Consider the following 19,839-nt stretch of genomic DNA (forward strand, 5'->3'; position numbering starts at 1 on the left):
TCTTTTTTCGACTTCCTGATAAAAATGATGGTACTTTTTCAGGCAAGGACTTCACTGGGTGCTTATAATCCTCCTTTGAAAAGGCTCCCCAATCCATGTGTGCTCTTTTTTCGACTTTCTGATAAAAATGATGGTACTTTTTCAGGCAGGGACTTCACCTGGTGCTTATAATCCTCCTTTGAAAAGGCTTATATCATCAACAAAGTGGTGGAAGCCTCAAGTGAGAAGCTCTGCTCATCAATTTTGGAGAGGCAAGCCCCAATCCTCAATTATCTCGCCTCTATGCAATAGCATACTAAGTTGAGTGCATCTACTCTTTTCCATTTCAGAAAACAGATTGTCAGACTCTTCTAGCAACCCTTCTTTTGTGAATTTTTCTAGCAACCCTTTTGTGAATTTTTCTACAGTAGCTCGCAACATCTGAAACTAAACCATGGGTAGAGATATCATCAAAAAATCAATGGCATCTTTCTTTCTGCCACTTAGGAGCAAAGAACCAATCATATTTGAAAAGTAATAATCTCAAGATGAAGATCCTTAGAAAAATACGCTTTGAAAATTTTGAATGCATCATCAACACAATTGTTTTTGCAAAGCCCATTTAAAATCATGCTTTGCTACAGGTACTCCAAAATAACTGAACCATCCATTTAATTATATCTAGATGGCTATGATCACGCATTTAAAAGCGTTGATTCACATTGGCCACTGACCACCGTCCATGAAAACAGACAGAATAGTAGTGTGTTAATAAACTTTCTCCCAATTAAACTTCATCAAATATGGCAAAGCTACTAGGTCTAGGAAATGGGGGCAAATCAGTAGTTGGACTTAAAGGAGGAAACACGCAATAGAAACAGATGCGATGAGAAACAAAACGAAAAACAGGCTCAGGTTAAAGGGTACAGTATGATTTCATTATCCCATCTGCCCATTCAGGTGGCATATAATCTGACAACTTCCAACTGCATCGTAGGAGTTTTAAATTGCTAAGCAAGTCCTATGATGGCACCATAAGGAAAAACTGCTCATTTGTAAAGCTAGAGGATTATACATTGCCAGCAAATTTCGGCCTGGTCAAAAATCGGCAAAATATGCCCTAGTAGACAAGGGTCTAGTTATCCAGCTCAATGATCTTCACAACTGATGAATCTCCCACTTTCTGGCAAACAACGACACGGTCATGGGACTTGATCACACCAGAGGCTTTGCCATGGTCTAGAGCAACCTTTAGAACTGACTCATTTGTAGAGCTGGTTGATTCAGCCTGAAAGACACAATGAAGATTGATTAATACCAAGTAACCAGACAATCACACCAAATCAATTTACAGCACACAATAGAAATTACACAAAAACACGGCAAACAAAAAGTTGTCTCTGCTCAGGAGACCAAGACATAATAAAGGTCTAGGGTGCAACAAGAAGCTAAGTGGGATTGTCACTTGAAGCCTTCTCAGTGCACTAGGGGTCCCTAGCCTTCTCCGATAAGTTATATAGACAAATAAACCAGTAGAGATTTTTTTTAAAAGAAAATGGATATGTTTTGATTAACCATGCTATCAGACCATGTTTGTTTTAGAAGTGCAGTGAATTGCATTCTAGTGTTCTTGCCTTCGAACCTTTTATGACATACAAAATTTTACATACTCCGACAGATGGAAGCGAGTACACTATAAATTTGTAGTATGATAATATTGTTATGTTAATATAAAGACGGATATCAGTAGCTCCTAGCAGCCTCATACTACTTACTGAAAAGCATCAAGTTTCCATAGGACATCTTATCAACATAGATGAATTGAAAGAAAATGCTAGTACAAGGGCAACAGGGATGTACTTGCAAAATCTTTCCACCCCCAACGATGCTAGAAATGGGATGCTCATGTGTACAAGTGGGCAAATCCAGCTAGTATGTTTTGCATATACACTTAAAGTAGTGAACTGAAAAACTTTTGTTTACTTACTGGATGCCGAGGATCAGCAAGCATCGGAAAGAGGCCTCTAACTATCAGTGATTGTCTTGCCTGCAAGAAAAAAAAAATGAGTTATATGGTGCCAAATATCAGTACAAGGCTTTCTTCTCAAACAAAAAAGCATTCAAGGTTATTAATTCTTCTCAAACAAAGTAATATGTCTCTTTTAAGCATTGCATGACATGTTCAATGTCTACAAGAGAAACTTCACAAGACCAATGTTACCATTCACAAAAGAAATGATCAGCATGCTAATAATAGACAATGTCCGCATTGCATAAAAAGGAAACATCTAACAGGAAAGATCACAAAGAATATTGGAGTTCACGTACCTCAAAAGCACCAGTGAAGCTCCATTTCAGTTGGTTTGTCTTCAGACGAGGAATGACAACAGAAAGAACAGGCATGCTGGGCCTGTACTTGGCGATGAGCCTGCAGATCATATAGATATACATGAGATTAATTCCCACTAACTGCAACCCTGTATAAGCATATTCGTTTCTACCGACCTTGCAGCCCGTCCAGAAGAGGTGAAGCAAATGATCACCGAAGCCTTAACTTTGATAGCAGCTCGCACCTAAAAAGTAGTAACAGAACTATCTTAGACTACAAACTCTGTGTTTTCCAAACATTAATAAAAAAAGGCTGGAATCTGAGAAGCACATAGATCTTACCGCTGAGGAAGCAATGGACTCCAAGTGGGTCATGGGTTCTCCCACATATTTCACAGTTCGCTTGAAGTATAAATCTTGGTTGAAGACCTTCTCAGCCTGTAAGACAATTGGCAAACATGTATAACTAAATCGATGACAACAAGTCAGATGCAGAGCGGAAAAAAAAAGAAGCCAAATTTGCAATGAAGTAACAATAATTGTTGAAAATGCAACTTTATCTAGAAATCATAACAGAAATTTCACCTCAGCACAAATTCTGCCCACTGTTGAAATAGTCTCAACTGGATATAAACCTCGGAGAGTCTCAGCACCAAGGAGAATGGCATCACTCCCTGCAATTAAAACAATCGTGAGTCATGATTGAACTGCCCTTTTTTAGTGCACTAAGGACCAGCTGCATATCAGGCTAAAAGAGCCCGAGTATACCCAAGATTTTTGAAAAGCAGCAAAAAAATTTAACAACTTACCGTCAAGTACTGCATTTGCCACATCAGTTGCCTCCGCCCGAGTAGGCCTGAGGTTGTCAGTCATACTGTCCACAACACGAGTGACAACAGCAGGCTTTCCAGCCATGTTGCACTTGTAAAGAGCAGATTTTTGAAATAAAAAGACCTGTAATATGGAGAGTTGGAGTGATAAAGATCAATGGCTAAATAAACTAGTAAAATATGGACAATTATTGCACCCAAAACGAGACAAAGAATATACTAAACTAGAAGTAAATTTAAGGTTCATTTGTGTTGTGTCATATCTTTTCTCGACGCCTTAGCATTTTCAGTAAACTGGCAGGTATGAAACTCAATTCAATTCTGGTAACAGTCAAAAATCTTGAGTATAAGACCATGCTAGCACAATTTTAAGGAAAAAAAAAAGCTGTGACCCTGACCCGCTTCAAATCCACATAGTACTCTAGGTGGTCTGATGGAGCCCAGATGTGAGGGGGTGTATTATGTGGCCACAAAGGCACTGAGGCTTAAGCCCAGACGTTAAAATTGTGGTATTCTCAACTGCTAAAATATTAGTATAGGTAACCAACCTTCTCAGGTGGAAGATCAATTCCAAGGTTCCCTCTTGACAAAATGATACCATCTGCCTCAGCCAGTATTTCATCAAAATGGTTCAAGCCCTGCAAAGAAATAAGGAGTGTATGTGTATTTGAAGGGCAAACAAATGGTAGCTAGCTAATAATGTAATAAGATTTACTTGAAAATACCTCAACATTCTCAATTTTGGCAAAAATCAGAGTTTGGCTTAGATCGCCCAATTTTGACAGGAACTCCCGTGCCTGTGTTGCAACAAACAAATATTAGCACTGTTGACAGCATTCTTCTTAAGCATTGTACTGCTTAGAAGCACAGCAATCAGAGAGGACAAACAGAATAAAGGTACTGCTTAGAAGCACAGCAATCAGAGAGGACAAACAGAATAACTCAAAATGCATCCACAATGCAAGTTGTTTACCTGCCTCACATCCTCTGCATGTCTAGTGTAAGACAGAGAAAGGAAGTCAATCTTATTCGGAGTACCCCATTTTCTGATAACCTGAAAGCAACTCATGCATGTAAGTCTTAGGATGGGCTAAAGGACAGGGCTTCAACTTTACAACAAATCAAGTTCCATCCCCACATTTTCATGTTGCTAAAGGTGAAACTCTGAAAGGAAGGAGACGATTTCAAGGCAACAATTACACAAGGATATATAAATCACAATTTGAGAGTAGATGCTTACATCCTTATCCTCATCAGACAGGGTGGGCAAGTCAATGTGAATCTGGGAGCAGTGCAGTGTGAACAGTGACCCAGCCAAGGTGGCTGTGTTCTTGATTATACAGACCACATCATCTCCTTTAACTTCAGAAACCTATATCAGGTAGACAAAAAGAGTTTTTTATTAGAAAATGCCGAGAGCAAACCATAATCCTACTGAAAGACATATGAAATGAAACATACAAAACGCTTAAAGGTACAGCATGCCAAAGCATTTTTACCTCCAACCAAACTGAAGTAGTCTCACTGCCAGTGAACAAGTATTGCCCCACGAATATTGTTGCCCCTGGTGTCACCGCCTGCAAGGAACAAATTTTTGTTTGTTTGTTTTCTCCTCTGTGTGATGTGGAAACAAGACTAGACTAACAAAATGTCACGGACCAAAAGTAGGGTACCCGAAGAAGAGGAGTTGATACCCATCAACGCTAATTCATAGGAGCGATCAAGAACGCAACTACATTTCCCAATGGGTCCTGCCTCGTCCTAACCACCAAGGCTGCGGGCTCCGTTTCGTCCGACGTCCGGGGGCTGGCTCCGCCTCGCCTGACGTCTAAGGGCTGGCTCCGCCTCGCCCGACGTCTGAAGGCTGCGGGCTCCGTTTCGTCCGACGTCCGGGGGCTGGCTCCGCCTCGCCCGACGTCTGAGGGCTGGCTCCGCCTCGCCCGACGTCTGCGCACTGCTCCTTCATAATTACGCGCGCAGATAAGGCAGAGCACTCAAGTCAACCGCAATACCAAGGACCATACCCTGCACGCCTGCAGGAAAGTACCGTCAGGATGTGACAAGACGGGCACTTTAAGCCCTTCCAGGCATGTCAGAGCCCGAACAGTGTTGTAGGCGACGACATGTCTTACAGTGTTGTGGGCGCCGCCATTTGCCCTCGGGCGCAGATCCTGACGGAAGCTCACGACAACCACTACGGTCCAGGAGGAAACTCGCATCACCAACAGTAACGGACGTGCGGTCTCTGCACGGCGGGATGGGACGTGACAACTTGCTGACCACGCCAGGACATGACAGGATCAGCGGACGTGCTCCCAGCGTGGGGCTATCCCTAGCACCGCCTGCCATGTCAACGGGGCTCGCACAGAGGAAAAGGAATACCCGGTATCTTTGAAGGACCTCCTTTGCCTCTGGTTTTTCTTCTTTCTCCCATCTGGAATCCCTGCTCTCCCTTGGCCTATAAAAGGGACAGCAGGGCACTCCACTAAGGGATCGATTCAAGGCACCACGCATCACATCACACGTACTTGAGTAGCGACCTTTCCATCATAGACTGGAACATTTTTCTCTCTCGCCTGTTTGTAACCCCTACTATGAAGTTTTTAGTGCTAATAACACAAGAAGCAGCCACAAACTGAACGTAGGGACATTCTACCCGAACCAGTATAAACCTTGTGTCTTTTAGCACACCATCCGAGTCAGACGCACAATAACACAAATTTACTTGTTGGTGTTTACTCGAAACACCGACATAGAAAATCTAAACTTGGTAGTCAGGGCATGGTCAACTAGCATAGGATATTAGATCTGATGAGTAACATCTTCAGCACGTGCTGACCTTGGCGAGACCAGAGAAGTTGATGGGCAGCAAGCTGGAGGAGGCTTCTTGGCCGCGGTGAGGGGTGAGAACGACCGTGCCATTCTCCTCGAGGGAGATCGTTGTCTCGTTCTTGTTCACCACCTGCAGCTCCGGGCCCACGGTGTCGAGCATGACCTGTGGTAAGCAAAGAGAGGGATGCAAGCAATTGTCAGCTCCGTCGCGCAAGAGGAAAGCACATTGCCGAACTTACAGCGCAGAGCTTCTTGGTGGACTTGATGGCGAGCTTGAGGTTCTCCAGCGTCTCCTGGTGGTACGCCGCGTCCCCCCACGAGAAATCGATCCGCGCGACTGCAGTCGCAGGAGGAGGAAACCAAACAGACCAACCAACCGACAAATCAGCTCCAGTGCTAGACTGCAAGCTCGGGACGGCATTGAGAGAGAGAGAGAGACGGGGAGTGAACAGTTACCGGACATGCCGGCCTTGAGGCAGGCGGAGATGGTGTCGACGGAGCGCGACTTGGGGCCAAGCGTGCCGACGATCTTGGTCATCGCCGGGAAGAAGCTCTGCTCCAGACCAACCGGACAAGGATCCATCCGCCCGACACCGAACGAAAAGAAAAAAAAAAAGTTAGTCAGTTCTCAGTAGAGGTGGTACGTAGGGTTCGTCCGTCGACCGATCTCGGCCGAATCAGCAACGAAACGAATCTGAACATGACGGCGGGCGGGGGGGCGGAAGGGGATGGGATCGTGCCGCCGGCGGTGGTGCTTACAGGCTTGGAGGGCTCCAGGATGGAGGCCATCCGGATGGGCTCCTCGAGCAGGAGGTTGGTGGAATGCATCCTGACGGCGACGGCGGCTGCTCTTCCCCCTCTTCTTCTGCTCCAAGGAGGCGGAGGCGGAGGCGGCGGCTGCGGCTGCGGAGGCAAATGGCGAGTGCGCTGCTCCCCTCGCTCGGCTAATGGTTGATTAGGCAGACGAATCTCTTGCTGCGTGCGCTTAATAGGCCGGGCGGGCGACGTGTCCCTGCTTCTCGAGCGGCGAACGCCCTGCCCCTGCCCCACGGCATTTTCCAATGGGCCCAGCTGCGGGAATCGGGAACGCTGACACGCCGATGGGTCCTGACCGGTCACCGGCGGCCGCCGCTGGTTTCCTGCCTCCGGTCCGGCCACATATTGCTGGGTCGTATCGTATCCAGGCCCGGCCCAGACTAGCCCAACTAGCAGCGGCACTGCATGTGGACCAGAGTTTGACCGACGTTTCGGACTTACCCGACACGTCATTTAGGAACCGTTTTATAGCAGCCCCAGCAAATCGCTCCGTGCAAGGTATGCATGTGATTTTTTTCCATGCAAGAAGTCCTAGAAAATGCGCAAGCTGTTTCACGCAACTGAAGCCGAAAAACAAGAGAGAGCCGCAAGGTTTTTCTTTCATAACAAATTAGCTTCAGCCTGCTTATCAGTCGTAGAAACCATCAGCTGAAAAGCTCGAAGCTTCTCGCAGCTCCCTCGTCCTTGATTATGAGCTAGCCCTAAAATACCCTCCCTGTGTGGGTGAGGCATGGACATGTGGCAGCTTCGGGGCACGGGGGTGAATGGAGACTGGACAGAGTAGCGAGGCTAGGGCTCCGGGTCGCTGGAGGCCAAAGGGCGGGGCGTGCAGGCACTAGCTCGCCGGAGGTCGGCGGTGCTAATCGCCACCTCGCTGGAGCGGGAGCGTGGAAGGGGGCTCCCGCCAGGGCGCCAGGGGGGCACAAACAACGGCTTGTTGGAGGCTGGAACTTGGGGGTGCCCATCGTCGCCTCGTCAAAGCCAAAGCGCGCGCACAGGGGTGGAGGTGGGGCGAGCACGGACACTGAGCGCGGGGAATGGCAGCGGCCGGTGGCGGAAGACATGGAGGCATGTGTGGGACGCGGTAGATAAGGAAAGGAGAGGAAGAAATAGGGAAGGAAAAAAGGGGGGGAAAGAGATAAAAAGAAGGGTATTATGGACACTTTGATGTTTTGGACTATCACACAAAACTGTTTTGTCAAACGTTCTAAAAATCTGTTCAACTCTTCAAGTAAATATGCTCTACTGGTGAAACCATAACTGAAATTGTTTTGGTTAGAGTGGGAACTCTACCCGACCCTTTATTCATTTTCTTTCCCTTTTTTTTAAATGAATTTTTCCCTTCAACATCCACGTGTTTCAGATCATGGCATGTCCCCATGTCCGGGTCAATTCCAGTGCCCGGCTGCTTTGACGATTCTTGGCTCTTTTCCTCCTGTCCGTCCTTCTGTAGTTGTTGCTGTCCCATGAATGATGCCAGTGCCGGCCCTAAGGGTGGGGTAGGAGATGCGACGGCCGAGGGGCCTCGTAGGATGGGGGCCCAAGCCCAAGTATATAATATTCCGTACCCTTTAGCTATAGTCCATTAGGATTTAGGATTAATGAGTAAAAGGAGTCGTTGGTCTCTTTCTTTCCAAGAGGCAAGGAGCCGAGCCGTCAACACCCGCACACGCGAACATAGCGATCGCGAGTCACGACTTCCGAACTTCTGGTGAGACGGCGAGACGTGAGACTACGAGAGACGCAGCGCCGATCACCAGTTCACCACGCGATCACCAGCGTAGATCACCGAGACACCGACGCCCGAGTTCCAGTCTTCCCGAAGCCAGACGACGGCGACGACCAGGCAGCTGAGGCAGGGCTCGACGAAGACGACGACATCTGATCTTGGTTATTGCATTCTACCCTTTTTGTGATTTGTGAATCTTGGTTCTGAATAAGTTCATGTCCAAATTGTCTAGGCCCTAGGTTTTTTTTCGTTGTTCAATTTTTGTCTAGTACTTTATACTCATATAGTCATGTTTTTCTTGTAATTTAGGTCAGGTGTTAGAATTTTAGAATGTTATCTAAGAAACATTTATCGAGAGGGGCCGTCGCGACGAGTTCGCTAGAGAGTCCTCAAAATCCAGGACCGGCACTGAATGATGCATGTCGTTTTCTACCTCAGTTCTTCGTCTTCCGCTTCCAGGACCTTTATGAACACACGAGGACCCGTTCTGGCGTTCTGCAGTTTAGCTCTCAGTACTGTACCCCGTTTCTGGATCAGACAAATAGTACACGTACAAACGTAGCTACTGAAGAATGGTAAGCTGTAACAATTAACAAAGTACTAGCTCGATTGAAATTAATACTACCAATACACCTAACTATATTGTACTATGGCCGGCTGATGGTTTCTGCGGCTAATAAATTGGTCGAAGCTGATTTGTTATAAGAGAAAAACACTGTATTATGACTGATATGCTAGGCCGATAAGTTTAAGCGAACAGGAAAATCTGGAAATATGGAAAATCTGGATTTGAAATCCTGGATACACAAAGTAAAATGTGATAAACAGCAGATTACTAGCTGACCGAGATGCGACTAACAGCCGCAGCCATGACGCATGGTCGCATGGATGAAGAGGTTCACGTAGAGGCACATCCAGGAAAGACAGGAACTGCATCGTATATCCGTGTTTCTTTTTGGAAAACAACAAGATGGCATTGCTCTCTGTCATCTGGATCTGGATGTAAACACTACTTATTGACAGGGGCGACGGCATTTTGCCGAGCGCTTTCATTGACAAGAAATGAGCTTGTTTTTTGACAACTGCAAACCTTTTCTTTTTGCAGATTTTGTTCACACCGGCTTCGGTTCTGGACGCCGTACATGTTCATATATAATTGGCTTGGCCAATATAATGTTTAATAAATTAAATAAAACTCTATGGCACGTAACAATGCACGATATATGGTTTAATATCATACGGGATTTTGACTGAACGTTGACTCGGTTTATATGGTTGGAAATTTTCCATCTATATTGAGAAGCTGAGAAAATGACATAGGTATGCCACACGCGCGCGCCGCTGGCGTGGGCGTGGCGGACGGGACGGGACGGGAGTGGTTTTGCCACTCAATCCACATAATCACAGGAGTTACTCTCTTTTATGTTGGAGGCGGCTTCATTGCGGAAGTTTCGCCAGTTACCGTCCCTCCTCCGCAGCCTTCATTGCGGGAGTTTCGCCAGTTACCGTCCCTCTGTGTCTCCTGATCTCCTCCGCGGCCTCTTCACTTCCCCACCGTGGGCATGTATTCCGAACTCCTCCGTCACTCTTCTTCTTCACTTCCAAGAACAAGCACACATTCTGCTGCTCTCTGGTTTTCCCGTCCCGGTTCCCTGCGCGCACAGGAATTGGGAGAGTAGGCCTTCGGAACGCCTGCTGTCTTCGAGTTCACCTGCTCGGGTGAAGGGCGGCAATCACGTTTTTGGGGAGTGTCACTGGCGGCACGACTACTCGCTTCGTCCTCAACTTCCTGGAGGATCGCTGGTGATTGGCACGGCTTCTCATCTACACTGCATCGAGCGGGCGCGACTACATCAACAGGCACTATGTCTTCGAGTGCATCCGGCTCTGCCGCTGGGTATGTTTCTGGAACGAACCTTCTAAGGTCTTCGCTGTCAATCCTTAGTTTGAGTATCATCTACATGCTCGTCACGTTTAAGACACACAAGCACATACATGATGTCATCAACTTGTTCATATTGTTTAATGTTATTTTCTGAATTAAATTGCTATTGAAAATACCTAATTATCTAACAGTACAACAATGTGATAAAGCCGGCAATGCAATTCTTTGTGTCATATGGATGGCCACTTTTTTATAGTTGGATTTTAATGTGGAGTCGTTTGGTAACCTTTTCTTGTCATGTGGGTGGTGTGTCATATGGTGTAATAATTTGGTTTGATTCACCTCCTTGAAAGGGGATAAAGCCAGAACTTTTTTTCTATTATCTAACACATCTAGATGTAAAACTAGACTGCATGATCGTGGTGACACTCTATATACTATATACAGAGACAAGTGACCCATGAGCGCGATTATGCGAGTCAATAGTTGAACACCACAGCTCAAGAAATGAGGCAGGAAAACATATGATTCCACACTTGCACCTTAAAGGTACTCCCTCCGTCCAACAAAAATTCAATTCCTACATTTCGAGAAATCCAGATACTTTCAAGTTTGATCAAGTTTATATCGAATAATACACATATTTATGATACAAAATAAATATCATTAGATTCGTTATGAAATATACTTATTTGGAGATATAAATGTGAATACTATTCACTGTAGATTTTGTCAAATTTGGACAACATTAACAAGCACGAAAACTATAGTTGCATTTTTTTGTGGAAGAAGGTAGCAGTAGATTGACAGAATTAACTTTCGAATTTGATCTTTTTTTAAAAAAACTGTTTTGAATTTGACCGGGAAATTTTAGAGTCCATATCAGAGATGGTTGTTCTATGTTGGCTAGGAAAGAACAAAAACAGAGGCTGAGCAGCCGCAGTCCTGCCCTCCTGTGCACAGCAGTCGAAAGCCAAGCCACAGCCCAACCGACACATGTCGGCCCAGTGTGCTTGTAAAGCAGCCTAGAATCGGAGCTGTGGTGTGTGTGTTCGCATAAATTCAAATAGAAGAGGACGGCAACGAATTTGTATTCCAACTTTGAATCCTCTGGTTTCTGGTTTCAACTTTGAATTCAAATAGAAGAGGACGTCAGTCTTCTTCGCTTCCGAGAAAAACCACACATTTTGCTGCTCTTTGGTTTTCCCTGTCCCGGTTCCCTGTGCGTACAGGAATTGGGAGAGTAGGCCTCCGAAACGCCTGCTATCTTCGAGTTCGCCTGCTCGGGTGAAGGGCGGCAATCACGTTTTTGGAGAGTGTCGTTGGCGGCACGACTACTCGCTTCATCCTCTACTTCCTAGAGGATCGCTGGTGATCGGCACGGCTTCTCATCTGCTGAAAGCATCTAGGCCCCTAGTTGGGTTTCGGTGATTAATGACAATACAAGATTATTATAACTAACGTGTGTTTTGCAGAGGCAATTAAGTTAGGTCATGGTAATGGAGATCGATTGGGCAATCATGGATGTCATGCCCCTACGATGGAAATCATTTCGGTTTTCAAAGGATGAACGACAAGGTTAAGGATGACTAGTTCTAAGTGTCGATTGGAGTTGGAGAGACACTTAGAGTAGTTTAGGACTTTGTTTTTCCTTTAGCCGTACTATTAAGGGGGGTATAGATGGGTAGCTTGACCTAGGTGAGTCTAGTGAGTTAGGTGTGGTGCACACTTGCTAAGTCTAGCACTATGTAGCTCCAACAAAGCCCTTAGATCCTATGGAGCAAACTTCATTCACATATGATCGAGAGTTGGAAGTGAATGGAGGGTCAAATACTGACCGGACGCTGGCCGCAAGGTTCGGTCAGTTCATTTGACCAAGGAGAATGCGTCTGGTTTGACCGGACGCTGAGAGGTCATGTGACCGGACGCTGAGGGCCAGCGTCCGGTCGACTCCAGTAAGGTTCCAGAGAGGGAAAATCGTAAGCGGACGCATCCGGTCACACTGTAAACACTAGAGTTTAGGGTATACTGACCGGTGAGTCTGGTCAACATGACCGGAGCGTCCGGTCACCCCGTAGAGGCGCATAATGGTTCGTTTTTTAGCCCTTGTTATAAATAGAAGCTCCACTCGTGTGTGGAGTCACTTTTGCTCATTCCAACAGCTGAGAAACACGTTTGTGAGTGCCAAGAAGAGCAAGGTCCTAATGAGGTGATTGAGATTTGAGAATCCCAAAGAGAGCCCTCATTAGTGAGATCAAGAGTAGCAAAGTGTGCATCCATCTTTCTCCCTAGGCTTGTCGTGGTCAAGTGAGAGTTCGTGCTTGTTACTCTTGGTGATCGCCATCACCTAGATGGCTTGGTGGTGATTGGAGAGCTTGGTGATCATCCAGAGAGCTTGTGGATGACCCAACTCAAGTTGTGAGCGGTTGTGGGTGATTCACCGTGACGGAGTGTCGAAGAATCAACCCGTAGAGAGCACTTGATCCTTGCGCGGATCAAGGGGGAGCCACACCCTTGCGCGGGTGCTCCAACGAGGACTAGTGGGGAGTGGCGACTCTCCGATACCTCAGCAAAACATCGCCGTGTTCCTCCTTCTCTATTTACTTTGAGCATTTACTTTGAGTATTTCATTTGAGCAATTACTTTGAGTATTTACATTGAGCAATTCAATTCTTGTCTTTACAATTCATAGATTTGCCATGCTAGAGTAGGATTAGAACTTAGGTTGTAAGTCATTTGTGCGGTAGAACAACTAGAAATACTTCTTAGGCACAAGGGGTTAATTGGGCTAACCATAGGACTTAATTATTGCAAAGAAATTTAGAATTAGCCCAATTCACCCCCCCTCTTGGGCATCTTGATCCTTTCAATTGGTATCGGAGCCTCGTGCTCACGTTTTTAAGCTTAACCGCTTAGAGCAAGATGTCTCACGGGGATGGACCTCCTCCTATCTTCGAGGGGAATGATTTTCCATATTTGAAAATTCGCATGGAGGCGTACCTAGAAGCTCTAGACGTTGGAATACTTAGAGCCGCCTCACATGGCTTCCCAAGACCTAGGAACCCCGCACAACTTCAAGGCGATGAAGTGAACTATGAAAAATGGAATGCAAAGGCTCACAACACCATCTTTAGAGGTCTTTGCAAAGATGTGTTCAACCGTGTAAGGAACCACAAAGACGCCCATGCACTATGGTCGGACGTTTGTGCGCTCCATGAGGGAACAAAGAGTGAGCGTGAGGAACGCTATCATCTTGTCATGAAAAAGCTCAACTCTTTTGAAATGCTTCCTAAAGAATGTGATAATGAAATGTATTCACATTTGAATGTTCTTGTAGAGGAAGTTAATGGGCTTGGACTTACTCAAATGTCACCATCTGACGTTGTGAAAAAGATCTTGAGTGTCCTTTCTATTGACAAATATGGGCATATTGTGACCGTGCTACATTAAGGTGATCTTTCTATCGCTACACCGACACAAATCTTGGGAAAGATCAATGCTCATGAGATGTATATGCACATCACACCTCAAGATGGCTCATCCTCTACTAAGAAGAAAGAAAAAGATTTAGCATTCGAAGCTAGTCAAGATAAGGGCAAAGCAAGACTTGAGTATGAGAGTTCAAGTGATGAAGAAGATGAAGATGAAGATCTTGCTCTCATGGTGAAGAAAGCCGCCAAGATGCTAAAGAAGCTAAACAAGAGTGGCATCAAATTCGATGGCAAGAAGAAGTTCTTCACAAGCTCTAGGAGAAAGCCAATCTTCGAAATGGATTGCTTCAATTGTGGTGAACTTGGTCATCTATCATACCAATGCACCAAGCCCAAGAAAGACAAGTTCAAGAACAAGTTCAAGGGCAAGAAAGATGACTCAAGCAATGAAGAAGAAGATGAAAAGAAGAAGAACAAGCCATACAAGAAGAGAGATGGCAAGAAGAGAGACTTTCACAAGAAAAAGAAGAGTGGAAAGGCCTACATTGTTGGTGATTGGCTCATGGACATTGATTCATCTAGTGGATCATCCGATGATGATAGTGACAATGAGAAGGTGGCCGCCATAGCTATTGATCTCTCATCTTCACCGCCACCATCGCCATCATCCTCTACACACCTATGCCTTATGGCCAAGGGTGAACGCAAGATAACTAATAATGATAATAGTAGTGATGATGAGCAAGCTAGTGATGATGATAGCGATAGCGATGATGATGATGATTCACCTTCATATGATGATCTTGTTAAAATACTAAGACAATACACTAAGATCATTAGAAAGAGTAGAGCTAAAAATAAAAAACTAGATGCTAAGAATGATTCACTTTTAGCAAAATGTGATACAATAGAAAAGGCTAATGTTGAGCTTAGAGAAGCAAATGATGCTATGTCATCCAAACTCAAGGAGCTCAAATCTTCTAAGAAAGAGCTTAAAGATAAACATGATAAACTTGAGTGGGTGCACAATGAGCTCATCACTAGACACAACAAGCTAAAAGATGAATATACTACTCTTAAGATTAATCATGATAATCTTGTTATTGCTCAAAAATTTCTATCCAATGAGCCGCATGATGCTACTAACCATGTTGTTAAGATTGATATAGCTACATCATGTGATGACTTGATCATTGAGAGCATTGAGCAAGGTTCTAGTAGCAAGGGCAAGCAAGTGGTTGAGGCCTATGATTATGATGAGTTTGTCAAGCTTAAGAATGACAATGCAAAGCTCAAGAAAGATCTTGAAGAAATCAAAAGCCACAACACTATTGTGCTAGAAACTCTTGATCATGATGGTGACTTGATCCTTGAGAATGAGAAGCTCAAAGAAGAAAACAAGAAGCTCAAGGAAGAGAAGAACAATGATGCTCTTAAGGAAGAGAACAAGAAGCTCAAGTTGGAAAAAGAGCATCTCAAAATTGGATTGAGTAAGTTCACTAGAGGCAAGTATCTTCAAAGTGAGCTTCTAATGAACACCATCATGAAGATGGATAGAAGTGGCATAGGGTACATGGCAAATCAAGAGAAGAAGAAGGCTCAAGCTCAACAACAACAATCAAAGCCAAAGCCAAAGCCAAAGAGATGCTTTGAGTGTGGACAAGAAGGCCACTTTGCTCAGGAATGCCAAACTCCGCCACCACAACCCTTGCCCAAGCATGCTAGACCCTTTGCCTTCAATGCTCACTACATGTTTAGAAAGGATTCTAGTGGAAAGATGAAAGTGATGTTCTTAGGACCTCCAAATAAGAATAGGCCAAAGAAAATTTGGGTTGCTAAGTCACTTGTTGAGAAGGTGAAGGGCCCTCAACAAGTTTGGTTCCTAAAGCTTGATCTCTTGTGTGTAGGTGAACTACAAGACCGGTGGAAGTCATTGGGTTATGGATAGTGGTTGCACACAACATATGACCGGTGATCCTCGTATGTTCACCTCGCTAGATGAAGAAGTAGATGGACAAGAAAGAATCACATTTGAGGATAATTCAAAGGGCAAGGTTAAAGAATTGGGCAAAGTGGCAATATCTAATGATCATTCAGTCTCCAATGTGCTATATATTGCTTTATTGAGCTTCAACTTGCTATCCGTTGGACAATTGTGTGATCTTGGCTTCCAATGCTTGTTTACCGAGAAGGAAGCTATTGTATCTAAGAAGGATGATAAACAAGTGATATTCAAAGGATTTAGATACAACAACCTATATCTAGTGGACTTCACCTCTGAAGATGCAAATTTGAAAACTTGTCTATTCACCAAAATAACACTTGGGTGGCTATGGCATAGAAGACTTGCTCATGTTGGGATGAGCTCACTCAAGAAGCTAATGAAGAATGATTTGGTGAGAGGGTTGAAGGATGTGAAGTTTGAGAAGGACAAGCTTTGTAGTGCATGTCAAGCCGGCAAGCAAGTTGCTAATACTCATCCAACCAAAGCTTTCATGTCAACCACAAGAGTGCTAGAACTCCTTCACATGAATTTATTTGGACCAACAACATACAAGAGTTTGGGAGAAAATCTTTATTGTCTTGTGATAGTTGATGATTATTCAAGGTATACATGGGTATTCTTTCTTCACGACAAATCCAAAGTTTCATCTTGCTTTAAGAAGTTTGCCAAGAGAGCACAAAATGAATTTGAAGTGAAGCTCAAGATGATAAGAAGTGACAATGGGAAAGAATTTGACAACACAAATATAGAAGCATATTGTGATGAAGTTGGAATCAAATATGAAGTCTCCGCAACATATACTCCTCAATAAAATGGTGTAGTTGAGAGGAAGAACCGAACATTGATCACTCTTGCAAGAACTATGCTTGATGAGTACAACACCCCCAAAGCTCTATGGGCGAAAGCAATTAACACCGCATGCTATGCATCCAACTGCATATTCCTTCAAAAGTTCCTTGGCAAGATACCTTATGAGTTGCTCAATGGGAAGAAGCCGGATGTCTTCTTCTTTAGGGTGTTTGGTTGCAAATGTTACATCTACAAGAAGCGGCAACACCTAGGGAAGTTTCAAAGACGTTGTGATATTGGTTTTCTTGTTGGTTACTCATCAAAGTCCAAAGTATATAGAGTATTTAATCATGCCACCGGCTTGGTTGAAGAAACATATGATGTGGAATTTGATGAATCTAACGGCTCACAAGGAGCACATGAGAATCTTGATGATGTAGGTGATGAACCATTGAGGGAGGCTATGAAGAACATTCCAGTTGGAGACATCAAGCCCAAAGATGACGAAGATGATGTACAAGTGATTGATCCACCCTCTTCATCAAATGTGCCACAAGATGGTGAAAAAGATGGGAGAGTAGAAAATGAAGGTACTCATGTCTCCCATGAGCAAATGGTGGTACAAGCACAAGATGTTGATGCTCCACAACCTTCTCCTTAAGTGGTCAATAGAAGAAACACACCTCTACTACAAGATCATCCACAAGATCTCATCATAGGGAGTCCATCAAAGGGAGTGATGACACACTCACAAAAAACTTGCTTCATTTATTGCTCATCACTCTTTTGTCTTTTGTTTTGAGCCTACCAAGGTAGAAGAAGCTCTTCAAGATCCGGATTGGATCAATGCCATGCATGAAGAGTTGAACAACTTCACCCGCAATGAAGTTTGGACTCTTGAAGAGCGACCTAAAGGTGCAAGAGTCATTGGAACAAAGTGGGTGTTCCGAAACAAACAAGATGATCAAGGTGTTGTTGTGAGGAACAAGGCAAGACTAGTTGCAAAGGGGTTCTCTCAAGTTGAAGGTTTGGATTTTGGAGAGACCTTTGCATCGGTTGCAAGGCTAGAAGCCATTCGTATCCTTCTTGCATATGCATCGCATCATGAAATGAAATTATATCAAATGGATGTGAAAAGTGCATTTTTAAATGGCTTTATTAATGAACTAGTCTATGTTGATCAACCTCCCAGGTTTGAAGACCCTAGATATCCTAATCATGTTTATAGGTTGTCCAAGGCATTATATGGGCTTAAGCAAGCCTCAAGAGCTTGGTATGAGCGCCTTCGGGACTTCCTCATTGAGACGGACTTCACCATTGGGAATGTCGACACCACACTATTCATCAAGAAGCTTGATGGGCATATCTTTATTTGTCAAGTATATGTTGATGATATCATCTTTGGATCATCAAATGAAGACTCTTGCAAAGAATTTGGTGAATTGATGTCGAAGGAGTTCGAGATGTCCATGATTGGTGAGCTTACATTCTTTCTTGGTTTTCAAGTCAAGCAAATGAAAGAAAGGATCTTAATCTCTCAAGAGAAATATACAAAAGACCTTCTCAAGAGATTCAAGATGGATGAATGTAAGCCAATCAAGACACCAATGCCAACCAATGGACATCTCGACCTAGATGAGGGAGGTAACACGGTTGATCAAACTCTCTACCATTCTATGATTGGTAGCTTGTTATATTTGACCGCATCTAGGCCCGATATCATGTTTAGTGTGTGTATGTGTGCTAGATTTCAAGCTAATCCTAAGGAAACACATTTAATTGTCATAAAAAGAATCCTTAGGTATCTTAAGCACACACCAAGCATTGGCCTTTGGTATCCCAAAGGAGCTATATTTGAATTAATTGGCTATTCCGATTCGGATTATGCCAGATGCAAAGTTGATAGAAAAAGCACATCCGGAGGGTGTCATTTGCTTGTTAGATCACTTGTGTCTTGGTCCTCCAAGAAACAAAATAGTGTGGCTTTGTCCACCGCCGAAGCGGAATACATTGCCGCGGGTGCTTATTATGCATAAATACTTTACATGAAACAAACTTTGCTAGACTATGGTGTAGTTTTAGAGAAAGTACCTCTTTTGTGCGATAATGAAAGTGCGGTAAAACTTACAAATAATCTGGTTCAACACTCTCGCACCAAGCACATAGATATCCGCCATCACTTTCTTAGAGATCATGTTATAAAGAATGATATTTCACTAGAAGGTGTAAGGACCAAGGATCAATTGGCGGATATCTTCACTAAACCGCTAGATGAGGCAACATTTTGTAGATTGCGGAATGAGCTCAATGTTCTTGATTTTAGTAACTTCACTAAAAGATGAGATTGTGTTGTCCCTTGCATTGCATTATAATATATTACATGTTTACTTTATGGCAATGCATTTAGGGCTTGTCTAACATGGTTAAGATAACTGTCGTAAAGCGTGTGAAGAAGCTTAACCTTGGATCAAACTTGACAAGCAACTAGATTTACTTTCAAGTATTGTATATGCATGAATGTTGTTTGTCGTTTGTCTTCAATTTGCCTTCTTATTTGCCTATTTTCTTAAAAAGAATTATAGCCTAAGGAAAAATATTTTGAAAAACTTGAGGGTTTAAGAGAGGTCACTCACATCAGTCCCAATTGGTGTTTATTTGGATCTTATTTGGGTTGGGACTTGATTGAGAACAGGCAGCACGAAGGACAGTGAAGATTTGCTGAAAAAGGAGTGACCGGACGCTGCACCGGACTCTGATGTCCAGCGTTCGGTCAGTTCACAGGAGGTGAACTTGCTGCGAAGGAGTGAACGGACGCTGAAACAGTGTTTTCCCAGCGTCCGGTCAGGAGGAGCTTCAACGTCTGGTCAATTATGAAGACATCAAGGCTAGGTGACCGGACTCTGGCTGCGTCTGGTCGGTGTCCACCAGACGCGTCCGGTCGGGATTCTAGAGGAATTGGACCTCTCTGGAATCGACCGGACGCTGGGTGGTAGCGTCCGGTCGCTACCATCGGAGCGTCCGGTCAGTAGATTTCGTGCGGCATCAGGATTCTTATCTCCGTTTCCTTTTCTGACTTGGGGGGGGGCACCCTATTTAATCTAATCGCTGGCGTTTTGACCTAATCCATCCTTGCCTGCGCCGACATCAACGTTACAAGCCCCAAATTGTCGTCACGCTGCTTCCACCGCCATCGTGACCCGCTCTCTGTAGCCCCT

General features: G+C 44.3%; 1 protein-coding gene across 1 annotated transcript; it reads right to left on the reverse strand.

Moving 5' to 3' along the window:
• Positions 1-890: 890 nt before the first annotated feature.
• Positions 891-6,997, reverse strand: LOC136487702 (pyruvate kinase 1, cytosolic-like). Its single transcript, XM_066484802.1, has 16 exons — positions 6,729-6,997; positions 6,426-6,522; positions 6,209-6,306; positions 5,977-6,132; positions 4,637-4,714; positions 4,378-4,509; positions 4,111-4,191; positions 3,863-3,934; positions 3,686-3,775; positions 3,117-3,261; positions 2,893-2,981; positions 2,650-2,745; positions 2,485-2,552; positions 2,308-2,407; positions 1,967-2,026; positions 891-1,267 (listed from the first exon to the last, which is right to left on the reverse strand). Exons 1-16 carry the CDS (start codon positions 6,795-6,797, stop codon positions 1,115-1,117), a joined length of 1,584 nt encoding a protein of 527 aa, XP_066340899.1. The 5' UTR covers positions 6,798-6,997; the 3' UTR covers positions 891-1,114.
• Between the last annotated feature and the right edge of the window lie 12,842 nt (positions 6,998-19,839).

This window comes from Miscanthus floridulus, chromosome 10, assembly GCF_019320115.1.
Source record: "Miscanthus floridulus cultivar M001 chromosome 10, ASM1932011v1, whole genome shotgun sequence".
In the NCBI taxonomy this organism is placed as follows: Eukaryota; Viridiplantae; Streptophyta; class Magnoliopsida; order Poales; family Poaceae; genus Miscanthus; species Miscanthus floridulus.

What these genes read in the sequence shown, in the direction of transcription:
- LOC136487702 (XM_066484802.1), bottom strand. Translation starts at nt 6,797, where the DNA reads ATGCATTCCACCAACCTCCTGCTCGAGGAGCCCATCCGGATGGCCTCC. An exon ending in CCACCAAGAAGCTCTGCGCT is followed by an intron (nt 6,133 to 6,208) that starts GTAAGTTCGGCA and finishes TGCTTACCACAG; the next exon opens with GTCATGCTCGACACCGTGGG. An exon ending in TTGCTGATCCTCGGCATCCA is followed by an intron (nt 1,268 to 1,966) that starts GTAAGTAAACAA and finishes TGTGTCTTTCAG; the next exon opens with GCTGAATCAACCAGCTCTAC.